This window comes from Microtus ochrogaster, unplaced genomic scaffold (genome assembly GCF_000317375.1).
Source record: "Microtus ochrogaster isolate Prairie Vole_2 unplaced genomic scaffold, MicOch1.0 UNK88, whole genome shotgun sequence".
In the NCBI taxonomy this organism is placed as follows: Eukaryota; Metazoa; Chordata; class Mammalia; order Rodentia; family Cricetidae; genus Microtus; species Microtus ochrogaster.
Window position 1 is genome coordinate 7,635 of NW_004949186.1, and position 16,919 is coordinate 24,553.

Here is a 16,919-nt window from a genome sequence, read left to right on the forward strand (position 1 = left end):
AAACAGGGCAGGGCCCTGGAGGCAGGAGCTGATGCAGAGGCCATGGAGGGGTGCTGCTTACTAGCTTGTTCCCCTGGGCTTGCTCAGCCTGCTTTCTTATAGTGCCCAAGTCTTCCTGCGCATGGATGGCACTATCCACATTGGTGGGACCTGCCTCCATCAATCACTAAATTAAGAAAATGCCTTACACCTGTATTTTACAGAGACATTGCCCCAATTGAGGTTCCCTTCTTTGAGATAATTCAGGACATTCAACAAATGAAAATTTAGTATTTTTTATGGGCCAGATAGGGTACAAAATGCCACACACATTTTACATATATATACACACACATATATATAGGCACACACAGACACACATACACTACATACATACATACATACATACATACATACATACATACATACATACAAGTATACACCACACACAAAACTTTTTTGGAATGCAAATAACATGCTACCTCATTTCTGCCACTTGAAATTCCTTTTTCTGTCTGGGGTATTAGGATGCTACCCCAGGAACAGTACCCCTAGTAGGCTTAAGGCCTGCCTTCTTTTTAGGAGTTTTATTTGTGACTGGACCATTGAGAAATCCTTTACCTGTAGTTAGGCGAGGTTGGTGGAACTCTAGATGGGCTGTAGTTGTAGATATGGTAATGTGGGACAGCTGGAGAGAGCGAAGAAGTTGGGCAGATCCTGTGTGGGCTAGACTCCTGGGGCCAGCTCTCTTGTCTGTGTTTCCCAGAGGTGGCCGCAGAAAAGGGGAGTCCACCTCTGGGGCACCTCCAGCTTGCAGGCTGTCTGAGAAGAGCTGTGTGGTTTTTGGTGGCACACAAGTTAATATCAGCACATAGAAGGCTGGGACAGAAGGGTATGAGTTTCAGGGCAGCTGTTAAAAAAAAAAAAAAAGTAGCCACAAACCTGCCCTATAATCCAGTCTTCCAACCTTCAGTCTACGCAAAAAAGCAAACGCAGGCGGCCTTACTTGCATAATGGTTTTATTTATAATAGATCAGACTTGGGACAACCCAAATATCCATCAGCAAATGAATAAGTAGAGCCAGGTGGTGGCGGCGCACACCTTTAATCCCAGCACTCAGGAGTCAGAGGCAGGCAGATCTTTGTGAGTTCGAGGCCAGCCTGGTCTACAGAGAGAGTTCCAGGACAGCCAGGGCTGAACAGAGAGACCCTGTCTTGAAAAAAAAAAAGCAGACAAACAAACGAATGAATGAATAAATAAATCATGGTAGATTCATATAGCAGAACAATACCCAGCAGTGAAAAGGAATAAATAACACAGCAGCATGGATCAGTCTTAACATATGTTTGATTCCACTTATAAAACTAATTAAAAGTGATAAAGTGAAGCCAGTTTGCAGGGGTGCCTGATGGGAGGATGAAGGAGGTTAAGAAGCATTCACAATAAGGCAGGAAATGAAACCTTTGTGTGTGTGTACCTATGTTCAATGTCTTGTGAGTAGACGCCAACATTTGTCAAATTTTGACCTTCGAAATTTGTGCAGCTAATCGTATGTGAATTTATTGAGAGACACTTGTGACAAAAAAAAAACCCACAGTGATGTCTTTTTCTGTCTTTAAATGTTCTCTTGTGGTGGGCACGGTGGTGCATTCCTGTGATCCCAGCACTTGGGAGGTGGTGGCTAAAGAAATATGAGTTCAAGACCAGCCTGGACTGAGAGCAAGACGTGGGCTTAAAACCAAACTCAGTGGGGCTGCGGGGAAGGGGAGCTCAGTGGTAGACACCCAGAATACACACAATCCTGGCTTTAATACCCAACACTACAAAAAAAGATACTTCTCCCCTAAAACCAGCAAACACAAAAAGGTTCTATAGTGTGAGGCGGCCTGTTTGTTCCCGGCTGCCCAGACTTGAAATAACCACACAGAAAATGTATTAATTAAACCACTGCTTGGCCTATTAGCTCTAGCTTCTTATTGGCTAGCTCTTACATCTTAATTTAACCCATTTCTATTAATCTGTGTATTGCCATATAGTGTTGGGGACTGTGACATCCCCCCTCCCCCCGCCTGCAGGAGTAAACAACTTGTTTTCCTATGCTTGCAGCTACTCTGAGCAAACAACTTGTTTTGCAGCTGCTCTGAGCACGAGACCCTCAGGAGTTCCTGATGGCAGTGGAGTGGTTTCTGGTGGGCTTGCAGCTGAGCATTAGGTCGTGGCCATTAGTCAAGGAGACCACATATAAGCTGCCCTGGAACACAGTAAAAAGGGGGCTCTCTTGGCATTACCTGTGTCTCTCTGTGTGTCTGTGTGTTTCAATCTCCAGGCCCTTACCTGACTCGCGAACTGTACCGCATAGAGCAGGCTTTGCGGTACAATGTGTCTGTGCCTTACAGGCAAAATCCCATCCAGCGTCTGTCTCTGGAGGGGCTACATGACTTCTCCCTGCCTCTGCCTACTCTCTCTCTATATATCTCTTTCAGTCTGGCCATGTTCTGTTAAGCCATTGGCTGAAAACAGCTTCTTTATTCATTAACCAATAAAAGCAACACATAGACAGAAGGACCTCCCACACTGGTAGTCTGTTACAGCCACAGAAAATGAACCAATGCTGGGACTTGTGCAAGCAGACCACCAAGTTACATCTCAAACTAGTTTTCACCATTATAGCCTTATACAAACCAAGTCTTGACACCCCATCCTCTTTAATATGGTCTCCATTAATGCAGGTCAGTTAGGGCTTATGTCACTGGCATGGGTTAAATGTGTCATACTCTCAGATTTGCTCAGGTACCTATGATGTGACCTACTGGGAAACAGGGCCTTTGGAGACAAGATGGAGTTAGGGTAAGGTCATCCATCCTAACTTAGGGCAAGCCTAATCCATTTAAGGTAGCAGTTGCTACCCTTCAAAGGCACCTAAGCGGACATGCAGGGGATATCGTGTGACAACCAGATCAGGGTGAGACGTCACCAAGCATGAGACACCGAGGATGGCCTGCACACACCCAGGAACCAAGAAGAGGCAAGGAGCAGATGCTCACTTTCTTCCCAGAAGAAGCCAGCCCAGCCAGAATGTGATCCCTGCTTTCCCATCTTCAGAGCTCTGGGAGAGAATACATTCCTATTGTTCTAAGTCATCGCTCTACGGACAGCTTAGCTATGGATGGGCAGACATACCGAAACATGACTCAAGCTAGCCTAAGGAGAAAGGAAAGTCTGTCTCTTAGAGTTACAGCAGCATCATTGAGGAGGCTCGGGTGGCATTTTTTGACGCAGGAAGCTTTAAGGGTAAAGTTCAGTTGTATGGACCAGACTCCCCCCTTGCCCCCCATTTCAGTTTGCTCATTTGCTTTTCAGTTTGCTCATTTGCTTTTCAGTTTGCTCATTTGCTTTTGCTGGTGTTTGAGGATCGAACCCAGAACCTCACACACTTGTCTCCTGAGCTGCATCTGCAGTCCTTGATGTTTAATTTTATCGTTGTCTCCTGTAGATCTTGTTTACCCAGTGTTGGTTGGTGTAGTCACTTCATGACACCCAGAGAAGTGAGGGAGACTCACCCAGGAGACACATGGCCTAGCTCTGTCTGCTGTCCAAAAGTTCATCACATCTCCAGTCTTAGCTCAAGCTACTGGGAACACACTGTTTCGGGAAAGCGTGAGTCTATCTGCTCATTTACAGAGACAGTGAGAAGTTTCTTCCATAGAGTGTCTGTGGAGCAATGCCAAGGGCAGAAGTCCTACGGGTAACTGAGTATAAGATATTTCAGGGGAGAAAATCAGCTCTGAAAGTAAAAATAATGAAAGTGAGTGAATTAAAGTTATACTTTCCGGGGAGAGGAGTGAGGTGACTGAGAGAAAGCAAGCGAGGGATGAGAAGAAAGGATCCAGGGGAGACCGGTGGGAGCCAGACTTCAGCCATGATCATAACATCCTCCGTGAAACCTGGGGGATGCCCTGGACAAGTTTCCAAAAAAGAGTCGTGAGCAGTGTGCTGGCAGGAGGCTGCTGTGGTCTGGATGGGGTAGACCTTGGGGTGAAGTCTGAACATTGTGATCTGATTGCAAATTTGATCCTGTCAAACATGGGGGCCTTTCTGAGCTGGCCTTCACCAGAGTAGAGCCAAAGCGCCTGAGGTGGGGGCAGTGTGTTCTCTTTCCTTCCTTTTGTCACGCAAGGATACAGCAAGCCCTCACCAGGCAGCAGTGGGGTCTTGGTCTTGGGCATCCTAGCCTTCAGAACAGAGAGACATTTCTGTGGTTTACAAATTACTCACATAATTTGTTATAGGACAGCTAAGTAATCAAGAGAGTAGCGAGTCCGGATAAAGAGCAGGTCTTTACAGAGCGAGAAGTCCTCCTTTCTCTATTGCAACTCAAAGGCGACATCAAGTCTTTTTCTTGAGGTCATTGTGTCCAGTGACCAATGACTTCTTGGAAGTTAGGAAACTCTCAGTGTGAGGTGATGAACAATACAGCTCCCTCCCTGTCCTGAGGGACAAGTTCACACCTGAACACTGAGGTCATTCACTATCTCTGCCACTGCTGTCAGTTGGCTGGGGGCCATAAAAGGCCCTATGATAGGATATGGAGCCCAGCCAGAAGGTTCTGGGGACTAAGGGTTTAAACCTTTACCTGGTTCCAGGGAAGGAATCAGGATCAACACTCGGGCAGAAGCACGTGTAAGCACTGAGAAGTATACAGGGATGGGCTGGGAGCAACCCAATTGCCCACCGACTGGGCGATGGAGAAATAAACAGTGCTCCAGGTACCAAACGAACTTATAATTGGCATTGTTTTGGCTGCAGCTCCTAGCTCAGGGCCTGAACAGTGGGTGCCATGGCCAAATCAAAAAGAAAAAAAGAAAAAGGATACTTTTGGGGAGAGAAGAAGCGGTGTGGGGTGTGTAGGGAGAGCAGGTGAAAGGAAGTACCTTGCCTGTGGTTTCTGGGGTTTGGCGCCTTCCTCAGCTACTTAGCTCACTCTACCCCAGGGAGGCAGGGTGTGGCTCACCTCAGAGTGGTTTGAAAAGGAGGCTGGTTTTCCTTCTGTTAACCCAGTGATGGGCAGGCAAGCTACTTAATGGCCTGCGTGTCAGTTTGCACACTGCAAACCAGTGACAGGGATTAAACCACTCAGGGTGACCGTCCGGGTGAGACCCGGTGCTCACCACATCCTGACACCTGGGAGGACTGGAGACACAGGGGGAGACGGCCTCATCCAACCCAGTCCAAAGAGTCTGTGACGAAGGCTACTGATCACTTGAAAGTGCCTAGTGCAACCGAGGGACTGAACATGTTTATTTTATTCCATTTTAATTGGTTTACATTTATTTACGAAAATATTTGTTTATTTATTTGCAGTTCTAGGGATGAGACCTCAAACCTAGGGCTCACCCATGCTAGACAAGCACTTTATCACTCAGGGATAGTCCCAGCTGCCACCAGCTCCTTGCTTTACATTTAATTAACGTATTGTTTGTGTGTGTGTAGCATGGGCAGGTACGGACACAGGTATATTTGTGTCTGTCAGCCCTGAAGTGTGTTTGCTTGGGCACTGCCCACCTTGGTTTTTTTGTTTGTTTGATTTTTAGTTTTTTGAAACAGGGTTTCTCTGTGTAACTTTTGGCTGTCTGAAAACTCTCTCTTATAGACCAGGCTAGCCTTGAACTCACAGAGATTCAACTGCCTTTTCCTCCCAAGTGCTGAGATTAACAGCGTGAGCCACCATTCCCCGGGGAAAAAAACTCTATCTTAAAAACCAAACTGGACACTAGGGAGGCAAAGGCAGGAGTTCTCAGGTTGGGCTAAGTTGGGGAGCTTCAGGGATCTTCCAGCCTCTACCTCTCAGGCTGGAATTACAAATGGGTGGGGTTGGCCATCCAGGTTTTAGTATTATTATTACTATTACTATTATTATTATTATTTGAGACAGGGTTTCTCTGTGTATCTCTGGATACACAGAGTCCTGAAACTTGCTGTGTAGTCCAGGCTGGCCTTGAACTCACAGAGACCCACCTGCCTCTGCCTCCCCAGTGCTGGGATTAAAGGCTTACGCCACCACTGCCTGGCTAGAGCAAACCTTTATTGATCTGAGAGGTTGGTGTCTTCATTCAGGGGCATGGAAGAATGTGTCCTGTGCTCCAGAGGCATGAGGGGAGATGATGGCCTCACCAGGTCCAGAAACTGCTCTTCTGAACTGTAGGATGGTAAATAAATCAGGTTTTGTTTCTGTGACCCCAGGACTTCAGGGAGTGTCATGGGGGGGGGGGGCAGGCACAGGCCACACGGGCCTCTTAATTTTTAAATAGCTGTCTGTTGCAAAGAGCAATTGGTCACCCTGTTTGCCAACACACGGTCTGAGTCAGGAATTAAACTGGGCCATGCTAGGCGTGGATGGATGGCTAGTCATAGGGACTCAGTACAGAATGCATTCTTCCATGAAGTGCTTTCTTCCAGCAGCTCAGGACCCTAAGTTCTAAGATCACCTCAATTGAAGACCGATTTCACTTAAGCCCATGGCCCTAGCTGTCCACTTTGTCCACACACAATCTTGTACATTCTTTGGGAAAATCGGGTGGGGGAACTCTGCCCTCGTACAACCTACTGAGGCCCTCGGTTCCTTTACTTTTGTAACAAGCAAGGAGGCTCTGCATTTGCAGTTCCATTTCACAGATGAGGAAACGGAGGCTCAAGGAGGCTCTGACAGACGGCGGGAAGCAGGATAAACTCTTGAGGAACTCACCCATAGGTCGACATAGACACATCCGTGGGTCGGGTTGTCAGGGTGGCGGGGGAAAGCGGCGGGTAAATATTTGGGGCGGTAACCCGGGCTCCGGCGACACAAGTCGTCACTGCGGTTCTAGGCCGGCGGGCGCGTGGCGAGGGCGGTGCTGAGGTAGAGGATGGGGCGGGGGGAGGACAGGGACGTCCCCTAGGTCGTCTGGGACAGACTTGGTGGCCCCGCCTCGCCCCGCCCCCGCCCGTGGCTATAAGATGGTGAAGCCGGCGGGTGGCGGCGCAAGCGAGGAGCAAGCGCTCGGCCGGGTTACCCGAGCGGACTGCAGTGCAAGGCGGCCTCCACCAGGGCCAGCACCTCGCGGCATCTCTGCCACGCGTGTAGGCGAGTGACCTCTCCATGAAGCCGCCCTCGATTCAGGGCAGCCCTGCGGCGGCTTCGGCCGCAGGTAAGTGCCGGGTTGAGCGTGCCCCCTCCATCTCTGCGCCCCGGGATCGAAGTCAGGGACTCCCCGACTTCTGAGAGCTCAAACCTGCGGGTGGGGGGTGAGAGATCAGGAGTCGCGATAGTCTCTTTCCATTGACCACCCTTCGTCCTCCATCACCCCAGCACGCCATCCCCCGGGTCGCACGGCTGGGGCCAGTTCAGTTTGGTTTCCCACGCAGGACAAGGATCTGAGCCTGACACGTAACGGGTGCTTGTTGACTCAGACTTCCCGCCGCCACTCGCTCCAGGGAGTGAGCGTGGGCACAAGTAGGAAAGCGCGTGGGGTGGTCTAGGTGACTTAATGGCTTTCCACCCACGGAGGCTATAGCTCGTATGGGTCTGGTGGCAGGCGCTTTGGAGAGTGGTTGAGCGGTTACAAGGTAGCAGCGCGGCTGTCACCGGCAAATGCAGAGTGAAGTTAGCCGTCCTAGTCCGGTGACCGTCTCTCCAGATCCTCCCGGGCAGGGGAAGAGTCACCCCTACCCACGCTGCGGTTCACTGAGCGCTCTGTGCCCGCTCCCAGCCCCGGCAATGGACTCAGCGGCCGCCGCAGACCTGACGGACGTGCTGTGCGAGTTCGACGCCGTGCTGGCGGACTTCGCATCGCCCTTCCATGCCCGCCACTTCCACTATGAGGAGCACCTGGAGCGCATGAAGAGGCGCAGCAGCGCCAGCGTCAGTGACAGCAGCGGCTTTAGCGACTCGGAGAGTAAGTGAAGGCTCCGGGGTCACTGGGGTATCTGTAAACTGAGGCACGGTATCCAGGAAACTCAGACCCGAGGCTGTGCACCGGCTCTTGAGATTTAAGTCCAGGTGGTGGCATGATGGCAATCCGGGGTGGGGGTGGGAGGACGGGACACGACTCTTGATGGACTGTGTGTGGGTCTATCTGTCATGGCAGGTGTCTGTCATGAGGCTTAAGTGTTTCTAAAGTCAGCAAGAGCTCCTGGGACCCGGGCCGGGTCTTCCAGCAGTTTCCCTGCTTTGCTCCCTGCTCTTTATTATTATTATTTTAAACTTTACTGAGATCACTCCCAAGGAGACCTAGCTGAGAATGCCTTGAACTTCTGATCCTCCTTCCTTGGGCTTCAGGTGCTGGGATCACAGAGGCGTGCCAGCACGTTCAGCCTTGGCAGTCCTGGGGGTCCAGACTTACCTAGGGCTACTAGCATGCAAGGTCAACGCTAAACCAAACAGTGCCCTCTCTTCTTTTCCAGAATGGGTGTTGGGGGACTTGGGGACTCAGGCGAGCACAATAATGAAACATTTGTGAAACCAAAATGATTTCATAAGCTGCTGTTTTTGGAATTTTTGAAATAGCTTCATTCCCTTTCCTCTGAGCTCCCGGGCTCTTTCACCACCCCAGGCAGTTTTGAAACCACTCTCCCCGGGGCTACTGAGTTCAAGAACTGGGTTTCACGCAGCTCCTCACACCTCCCCCTCATGGTTGCCAGTAGAGAGAGGTTCATCCTGGTATCCTTTTCCACAGTGCCTCTGTCCTAATAACTTTGGCAGAAAGAGTGTGCGTGAGAGGGGGCGGGGAGTTCAGTAACTCAAGTGACCTACAAGATCCCGGATATCTGCGCAGGTGTCAAGCAGCGAATTTGGAGACGTTTTTTATTGTTACGAAATTGTTTCCCAAGCCCTAGCTTACTCGCTGTTTTTCAGTGTGAATTTACATTCTGTTTGTTCAAGAGCACTTACTTCCTAGCCAGGCTGCCGGCACAGACATTGTTAGCTGTGCTGTCCCGGATCCTGGGAGTCAAAGGCCTGGTATTGCTTTGAAATCTAGAGACTTCTTCCTTGTGACCCGGCGGCGAAGATCAGTATGAGATCTGAGTTATCCTCCTGGTCAGGGTTTGAGTGAGAAACCTGAGCTCTAGTTTGATTTTCCCCAGCAGCCTGCACAGGGCACAGGGTGATGGAGGAGGTGAAGGGGGATGGAGATGGGGTGGGTGAGCGGTTCCTTTCTGTTTACAACTTTTACTCTTTGATGCTAATGAACTGCCTTCCCAGCATTCCAAGCCAAGTCTTGCCCTGGAAATCTGTCTCAATACCTGTGGCGTAACTTGAATATATCTCCATCCATTGGGATGATGTCCAAGTTATTCATCATGTGGAAATTCTCTTCTCCACAGAGGAGAAGGCTGGGTCTGTCACTACTGCTCTGTGATCAAGGACAACTCTTTGCTATACCAGAGCCTCCTGCTGGATTGGGGTCTGATCTTGTGCAGTTATGGCAGGCAACATCTACAAGTTCTGCCAAGAGGGAGCTCAGATCTAGGAGGTGTTTTTAGGAGTCTTAGAAGAGATTTCATTAGAGATGTTCCTTAGCAGTTTGGGAGATAGTTGATAGAACTGGTTGTTTTCCTTAGGGTATATCTCTGTGTTTTTCACTTTCTGCTTTTGTTGTTAGCCTGTAGTGTGGTGGTTGGAGAAGTGGTGGGAAGGGCCTGAGAAAGAGTGGTGACCTTGATATTTGCTGTCAGCATGGTTTGTTCCCCGGGTGAATGCTCAGAAACAGTCATGGTGGGGTTTGCGTGTATCTAAATAATGCTTTCTTAAGGATACATAATGTGACTGTCTTAATTGTCTCCAGGAATGGAGGGGGGGGCATTTGTTACAAATGGACAAAGAAATCTGTAACAAAGGAGGAAGAGAATGCCTGGGAGAGGTGCAGACCCCTGGAACTTAACTCTCTCAAGAGGGCAGCCAGGTTTATAATGGAGGCCACAGCGGCTAGCTTCCTTTTACCAAGCCCTCACTAGGGTTGTTAGCCTCCTAACTTGTTGGCTCTTGTTGTCGGTCACCTCTTGGTATTCTTTGAATGTTATCACTCATAATCTTTACCTCAGTCCTACAAGTTAGGCACTTTTATCTTCATTAATTTCTTTGCCTTGCTCTGTCATCACAGACGGTTGGTTAGAATGTGAACCAGAGTGTGGGAGTATCCTGGCGCTCCATTGTGCTCAGATCCTGTGTCTTTTCATACACGGCATTGCAGGTCCTTTTCAAGGCTTTTGGGATCAAAAGTCAGTGGACATAGGTGGTGCATATTCCTGAATTTTGAAAAATACCTTTTTTTTTTCTCACTAAAAACATCAGGTTGTACAGGTGGATCTCTGTGAGTTCGAGACCAGCCTGGTCTACAGAGCAAGCTCCAGGACAGGCTCCAAAGCTACACACAGAAACTCTGTCTCAAAAAACTAACAAACAAAAATTAGGTTTTTGCAGGACTTCAGAGAAGGTACAGGGGTTAGAAATAGGTACTGTTTTTCCAGAGGACTGGAGTTGGATTCCCAGCACCCATGCTGAACAGCTCACAACTGCCAGGAACTCCGGTTCCAGGGGGAATCTGAGACCTCTGGCCTCGAAGGCCCCACCTGTGCTCACGTGCACAGACACACACATTCACATCAACAATAAGTGAAAATGGGTTTAAAAGGGGGCTGTGCCTTTCCAATAGCACTTTATTGGGAATAATCCTAAGTTTCTCAGTAAAAGGGCAAGGCAGTTGGGAGCTGGGAAGGTGGTTTTTAGGCTTGGCCCTTTGAGGTGCTATAGAAATTGAACATCTTTAGTTAGGTTTTGTTTTTAGAATAATATATGTGTATATACATATATATTATATAGGATATTATATATATATTATTTACTTAGAATCTCCAAAACAGGGTCTTACTTTACCCCTGGCTGCCTGGAACTCACTGTAGACCAGGCTGGCTTCAGACCCGACAGTGATCAAACTTAGAGCCTGGAGTCTTTTCCTCTGTGCCACACTTCACTGAAGCTGACTGTCAGAAGTTAGGTTTGGAAAAGAGAGACCCTCATTCCTGCCATTCTCTGGGGACAGTGCCATAGACCTGGTACTTTCCTTTTCCTGGTAATTACTATAGTTGGCTGTTGCAGATGTGTGGGAAGGATCTATATTTGCCAGGCCTCTGGGCAAGGCTCTCTGTCTGTGGTTTTACTTTTCTCTGAAGTAGCACATGGCAGTTCTAACCCTAAATTACCTTTCTCCCAACCCCCCAAATTAAAATAAAAAAGAAACATATATGTGTGTGTATATATGTGCATATATGTATATATATATGTCTTTCTTTTAAACAAAACTCTGTTTGTGTTGTAAGTTTCTTACATTTGATAGGTATATCTAAACTTATGGGGTTGTGTATGTAATACGCTTTTATTTCTTTTGATGGTCCCTTGGGACACTCATTCCAAGATCTGAGACTTTAATGCATTAAATGGACCAGGACTTTAAAGGACATTTGGAATGGGGATTGGATACCAGTGAGGTAGGGCTTCAAAGCAGTCTGAAATAGATGTTTTAAGGTCTGCTTTACCACATACGAAGGTCCCTCAAGTCATCATAACAATTAGGTTTGGAGAACCTAATACCAGATAGCAGGGCGGGGTAGCCATACACATACATGCTATCAGCCAGAGACACACTGCTGGCATTTTATCAGACCGGCTAAATATTATTTTCCCAAGAACTAGAGTTCTAAGGGAGTGACCAGAACAGGAGCTTGAGCCTTGCTTACCTACTCATCTGCCACAACTTCTAGCGTGAGATTCCGTTCAGACAGGCTCTCGATAAGAACCTGTGAGGGGAAATAGCAGGTAAAGAAGTTTAGCGTTTGGGTATCTGTGTTGTGGGTTTGTTCTTGGTCACTTCTGAAGAGAAACTTTTAAAAAAAAAAAAACTGTTACAATCTGAAAATGGCGGGAAGCCAGCCTTGGTATCTTGGTTGTTTTCTCCTCAGCGACAACGCCTGCCTTTCCGAACACGCTTTTCTCCATTTGGCTTGAAGATCAGACCATTCGGAAGCCACAGGCATCACACACAGAAGGCCTAGGTTGCTGTTGCCTTTCACGTGGCCTCTGCTCCCCGCCCGTTCCACAGAGGCAGAGCTTCAGGGACTTGAAACAGAGATGAAGTTCAAAGCTAGGGGGAGGGACTGTGGCGTATGCAGGGCAGGGTGAAAACAGGTGTGGCATTGAGAGTGGCCCTCAAGTGCCAGCTGTTCTGAGAGATAGAGAACAGGGAGGGGGTGGCCTTTAAGTTCTGGACTAGAGAGTCTCACAGTGGGAACTCTGATCCTAGGACAGGACGATGTTCTTGGGCCTCTTTCAGAGACAAGGATACTGTGACAGGGGCTTTGGCCTGAGTCCCAAAGATGATTCTGTCTTCTCCTCATGTTTCTCCATCTGTATCTGTGTGATCCCCTGGTTACTGACAGCGATAAAGTGATGCTCATCCGGGGATCTAAACAGATGCTCTGTTCCTTCCCGTGTGCCGGGGATTGCTACCATGACCGCTGTTCTACAGGCATAAACAGCTGAAAAAAAAAAACAAACAAACCAAACAAACAGAAGGGCTTCCAACTCACGTTCTAGAGAGTTCTAATGTCCTAAGATATTAATAGGAGGGCCACAAAGTGTCCAGTTGTCAAGTATACTTGGGAAGGAGGGCTGGGGACAGACCTGTGTCTTCATCACAAGACTTCTCTGGACAGTCATAGGGGGAATGATCGACAGTGTTCTTGGTGTTCCCGGAACATAGTTAGTCACACATGTCAAGGACCTGCATTCCAGAGGTGGGAGCTGGTGATGCTATTTTTGGATAGTGTGTATGGGTCTAAGGTTCAGTGTTGAGGACCTCGGTGTGGTTCCATCGTCGAAGGCCTGAAAAATGACTGTGGTCCTTTAAGGTGACCTGGGCTAGAACTCTTGAAGGAAGAAAAGATCATAGTGGTTGTTCATGAGGTTCTGCTGGGCATGTTTGGAGAAGTGGGTTAGGTGGGTATAGAGGCCAAGAGAGCCCTGGGTCCTTCTGGTCAGAAGGTAAAGGGCACGGTCAGACAAGACCACCTGAGGGGGTGTGGCAGCCTTTTAGGGATAGGCTCAGTCCTGTGACTATAGGAAACTTCTTTCAGAGACCTATTTTTCTTTTTTTCTGAGCACACTAAAAAGTAATTTAGACAAGTTCATTTTGAGTTAACAGAACTAAAGCAAGGCATGTTGCCTCTCCCCGAACTAAAGAGAAATGGCTTGAAGGACAGGAGCCTCCAGAGGGAGCAGGGACCTGGCCAGGCCCTCGTTATTTGGCTGCTCACCTGAAGAGCCTTCCCAGAGCTCCTGCTGCCGCTGAGTGGCTTGACTTTCCGTTTCTAACCAGAGAAGCAGCTTCCTCCCTTGCCACCACCTCCGGGGCCACATCCTGCTTCCGTTAACCTCCTGTGTCTCTGAGACTCCACCACCTCCTCAGAACTGCGCTGACTTCCTCCTCTTTGTCAGGATTTAGGATCTCAGGACTAGGAGGGATTGGAAAGATTGTCCAATCTACCTTTCCATCTTACTGACAGGTAAACTGAGGACCAGAATATGATCTTTTTAAGCACCCTTGAGCAGGCAGTAGCTAAGCCGCTCCTGGCCCTGGTGCAGTCTAGCCTGACTGGGACTTTGCCTCCTGCTGCTTTGACATTTGGGGCATAAGAATAGAAGGAACTGTGAAGTCCTTTGATTGTGACAGATGAACAGCCAGGAACAAAAAACAATCTTTGTTCTTGACTTCAGTGTGTCAGGAACAAGAGTGGGTAACTGTGTGACCCAGACTCCTGAGCAGGGAGGGAAATTATTAGACGTGGGGCCCAATGTTGTGCTTGTGTTTGAAAGGTGTTTAGAAGGAAGAGAATGCCTTTCATGAGAAATGATACTGCATTTTGAGTGTTTACATTTTTTTTATGTGTATGGGTGTTTTGCCTGTATGCATGTCTACATACCGCTTGTGTGCCAAGGGCCCAAGGCGGCCAGAAAGAGCATTAGACTCCTAGAATTGTAGTTACAGAGTGTTGTAAGCTGCTAAGTGGGTGCTAGGAATAGAACCCATGTCTTCTGGCAAAAGCGGCTAATTCTTAACTGATAAGCCATCTCTTTAGTGCCTGCCCGCCCCATCTGTTCCCTTCCCCTCCTTTTTTTTCTTCTTTTGAAGACAGAGTCTCATGTATTTTACTCAGTATGTAGCTGAGGATGACTTGAATTTCTGATCCTCTTGTTTCTACCTCCAGAGTGCTGGCATCACTGGTTTGCCACTGACCGGTGTACCACTGATAGAGTGCCAGGGTCTTGGTGAGGTTTCGATTTCTCTGTCTGTTAAAGAATTAAAAGGCAGGAAAAACTCTTGAGTGCAGCAGGAGTAGCAGAGACATCTCAAACAGGAGCATGCAGAACTAGCAGCTGAAACCATGCTGGTTACTGGGAGTTTGAACACATAATGAAGCAGACACACAGAGAAAAAGACTCTCTGTCAGAGGCCAAAAAGATCTGGTCTCTTGGGGGAGGGTGCTGGGTTGGATTTTTGTCATTTGTTTGGTTGTTTAAGGCTGCAGAGTTTCCCTCCTGTCCTTTAGGGCTGGTCAGTTTGAAGAAAGACTGGGTAACCGGTTGATTGATCCACAACAGTCCTGTTCTTGATCCAGGCTTGAATTTTTTGAGCCAGTCTACTGGTGGGAGACAAAAGCCTACCAGGCCTTTGTTTTAAAGCTGCCAGGGTTTTGTCTCAAGTCAGGAGGCTGAGGGAGTTTACCGCCTTTATTATCTGATCATGACCCCTCTATCAGTCTACCTAGCAGGGAGTGTGTCCGTCCAACTCCTGGTCTTTTACTAGGTGCTGGGATTGGACGCAGAGCTTCATGCCGTCTGGACAAACACCCTACCAACGAAGCTGCTTCATATTCCAGCTCTCATCCCATCAGCCAGGACTTGGCTTGATAGCTGGCCAGTTGACTCCTGCGGAGCAGATATCTGGTCCTATTAACACATCACACAGTTCTAGGTCGCCAGTGCACTTGCCTGGATACACATCACACACACACACACACACACACACACACACACACACACACACTCACACTCACACTGCCCTGCTTTAGATATGTCTAGATCGGAAACTGGTCTGTTTTCTTTCATGTAGGTCTGCAGCGTCTGGTTCTCTGAACTGCTGGGTGTATAAACCTAGACTGGCAAGTGTTTAGCGGGCACACCTCCTAATGAATATGGCCTCCTTCCTTAAAGGTGCAGACTCGCTGTACAGGGACAGCTTCAGCTTCAGCGATGAGAAACTGAATTCTCCCACGGACTCCACTCCAGCCCTGCTGACTTCCACTGTGGCTCCTCGGAAAGGTGAGCCCACCACTGCTTCTATCTCTGCCCGCCCCATTTTGTTTATCCCCAACCAGGCGTTCACGGCGCACAAAGCAAGGAGATAAGACAATAAATGGTTTTGGGGGGACAGAATGCGTCGTTTCGTGGGATTTGGGCCACGTGTAGATTCTGTCTTGTGTCAGAGGGGAAGTGCTTCTCATTTTCCTGCTGGACTAGCTTGGCTTCGTAAGAACTCAGCAGTATGGCTTTGCAGCAATGAGAAGATTATTTTCTTTTTCTCTTTCCTTCCTTCCTTCCTTCCTTCCTTTCTTTCATTTCATTTCATTAACTGTTTACACTAGTGCTTTTGGGTGACCAGTTTAGCAGCTGTCTTTATAAGAAAAGGATGATCTAACATGGGGCCATTGAGATGGCTCAGTGGGTAAGCCTGCTTGCTGCCAAGCCCGACAAGCTGAGTTTGATCTCGGATTTGCTTGGTGGATGTCCTCTGATGTCCACATGGGCACATGTATTCATACATACATACACACACACACACCAAATGAATGAATGAATGAATGTTTTTAATAAAATAAAATGGACATGTCTCAAAACAGCAGCTCCACCCTGTCTCTGCTTCGATATGAATAGACCAAAGAGGGTTGGTTTAAAGAGGCTTGAATTAGCTCTTAGTTTTTGGTCTCACCAGCTAGAAAGCCGAATGTTCTGTTATATTGGAGAGGGGCCCTTTTGAGAACCAAAGATGCCTCCCCCCTCCAAGGAAAATTGAGCTTGCTGAAAAGAGTTGCAAAATGCAATAAAAATGGAACCAACTTGAAAAGAAATATGCCGATCCCCTCACTTGCCTCCGCCTGGCATTCCAACAGAACTTCCCCCTTTCTAGAAAGTGGGATATTTTTAAGTTCTCTTCTTGACACAATGTTACAGCCTCAGGGGATTGGACTGCGGTCCAGCCTCCAGTCTGCAATGGATCTGAGGACTCCAGGGATAGAGTAGCTGGAGAGTGGCTTCAGTAGTGCCCAGCTCTGCTACCCAATCCTCCAGAGGTGGGAATTACAGCAGGGAAAAAAAAGTCACTGTGAACAATGAACCGTTTGTACCCTGCAAAGGAAAATATTCAGCAGTGCATTTCAAGGAAGGAAGGAAGGAAGGCATGACAAACCATACAGAAGAAAGTAAACTGCACTGGAAAGCATCTACCTCTGACTGCAGAGACAGCGACGTCTGGATGAAAGCTCTGTGCTACTCTGGGAGGGGCCGTCACGTTCCCTGTTCCACTTGACATGAGCTAGTACGAATATTAGTCTCCTGTCACACCAGAGGGCCACTGTATTGCCCTCCAGCAGCAGCGCAAGCAAATAATTTGCCTTCCTTCCCCTCCCTGTCTCCCAGAGTTTTAAGACACCAAAGATGGATTTAAGATGGAACCATCTCCCAGGTTAGGAAGGTGGGTAGGATGGTGGCTTAGGGTGGTCGTGGACTACAGGACAAACTCTGAGGCTGTCCTCTGGGTCAGCTGCTGAGACACAAGTAAATGTGGGGGAGACA

General features: G+C 48.2%; 1 protein-coding gene across 1 annotated transcript; it reads left to right on the forward strand.

Moving 5' to 3' along the window:
• Nucleotides 1-6,996: 6,996 nt before the first annotated feature.
• On the forward strand, nt 6,997-15,814 carry Rgcc (regulator of cell cycle). Its single transcript, XM_026777881.1, has 3 exons — nt 6,997-7,164; nt 7,726-7,911; nt 15,282-15,814. The coding sequence occupies exons 1-3, from the start codon at nt 7,116-7,118 to the stop codon at nt 15,473-15,475; spliced, it is 429 nt and encodes a 142-aa protein (XP_026633682.1). The 5' UTR covers nt 6,997-7,115; the 3' UTR covers nt 15,476-15,814.
• The last annotated feature ends 1,105 nt before the right edge of the window (nt 15,815-16,919 follow it).

What these genes read in the sequence shown, in the direction of transcription:
- Rgcc (XM_026777881.1), top strand. Translation starts at nt 7,116, where the DNA reads ATGAAGCCGCCCTCGATTCAGGGCAGCCCTGCGGCGGCTTCGGCCGCA. An exon ending in TGCGGCGGCTTCGGCCGCAG is followed by an intron (nt 7,165 to 7,725) that starts GTAAGTGCCGGG and finishes GCCCGCTCCCAG; the next exon opens with CCCCGGCAATGGACTCAGCG. An exon ending in CGGCTTTAGCGACTCGGAGA is followed by an intron (nt 7,912 to 15,281) that starts GTAAGTGAAGGC and finishes CCTTCCTTAAAG; the next exon opens with GTGCAGACTCGCTGTACAGG.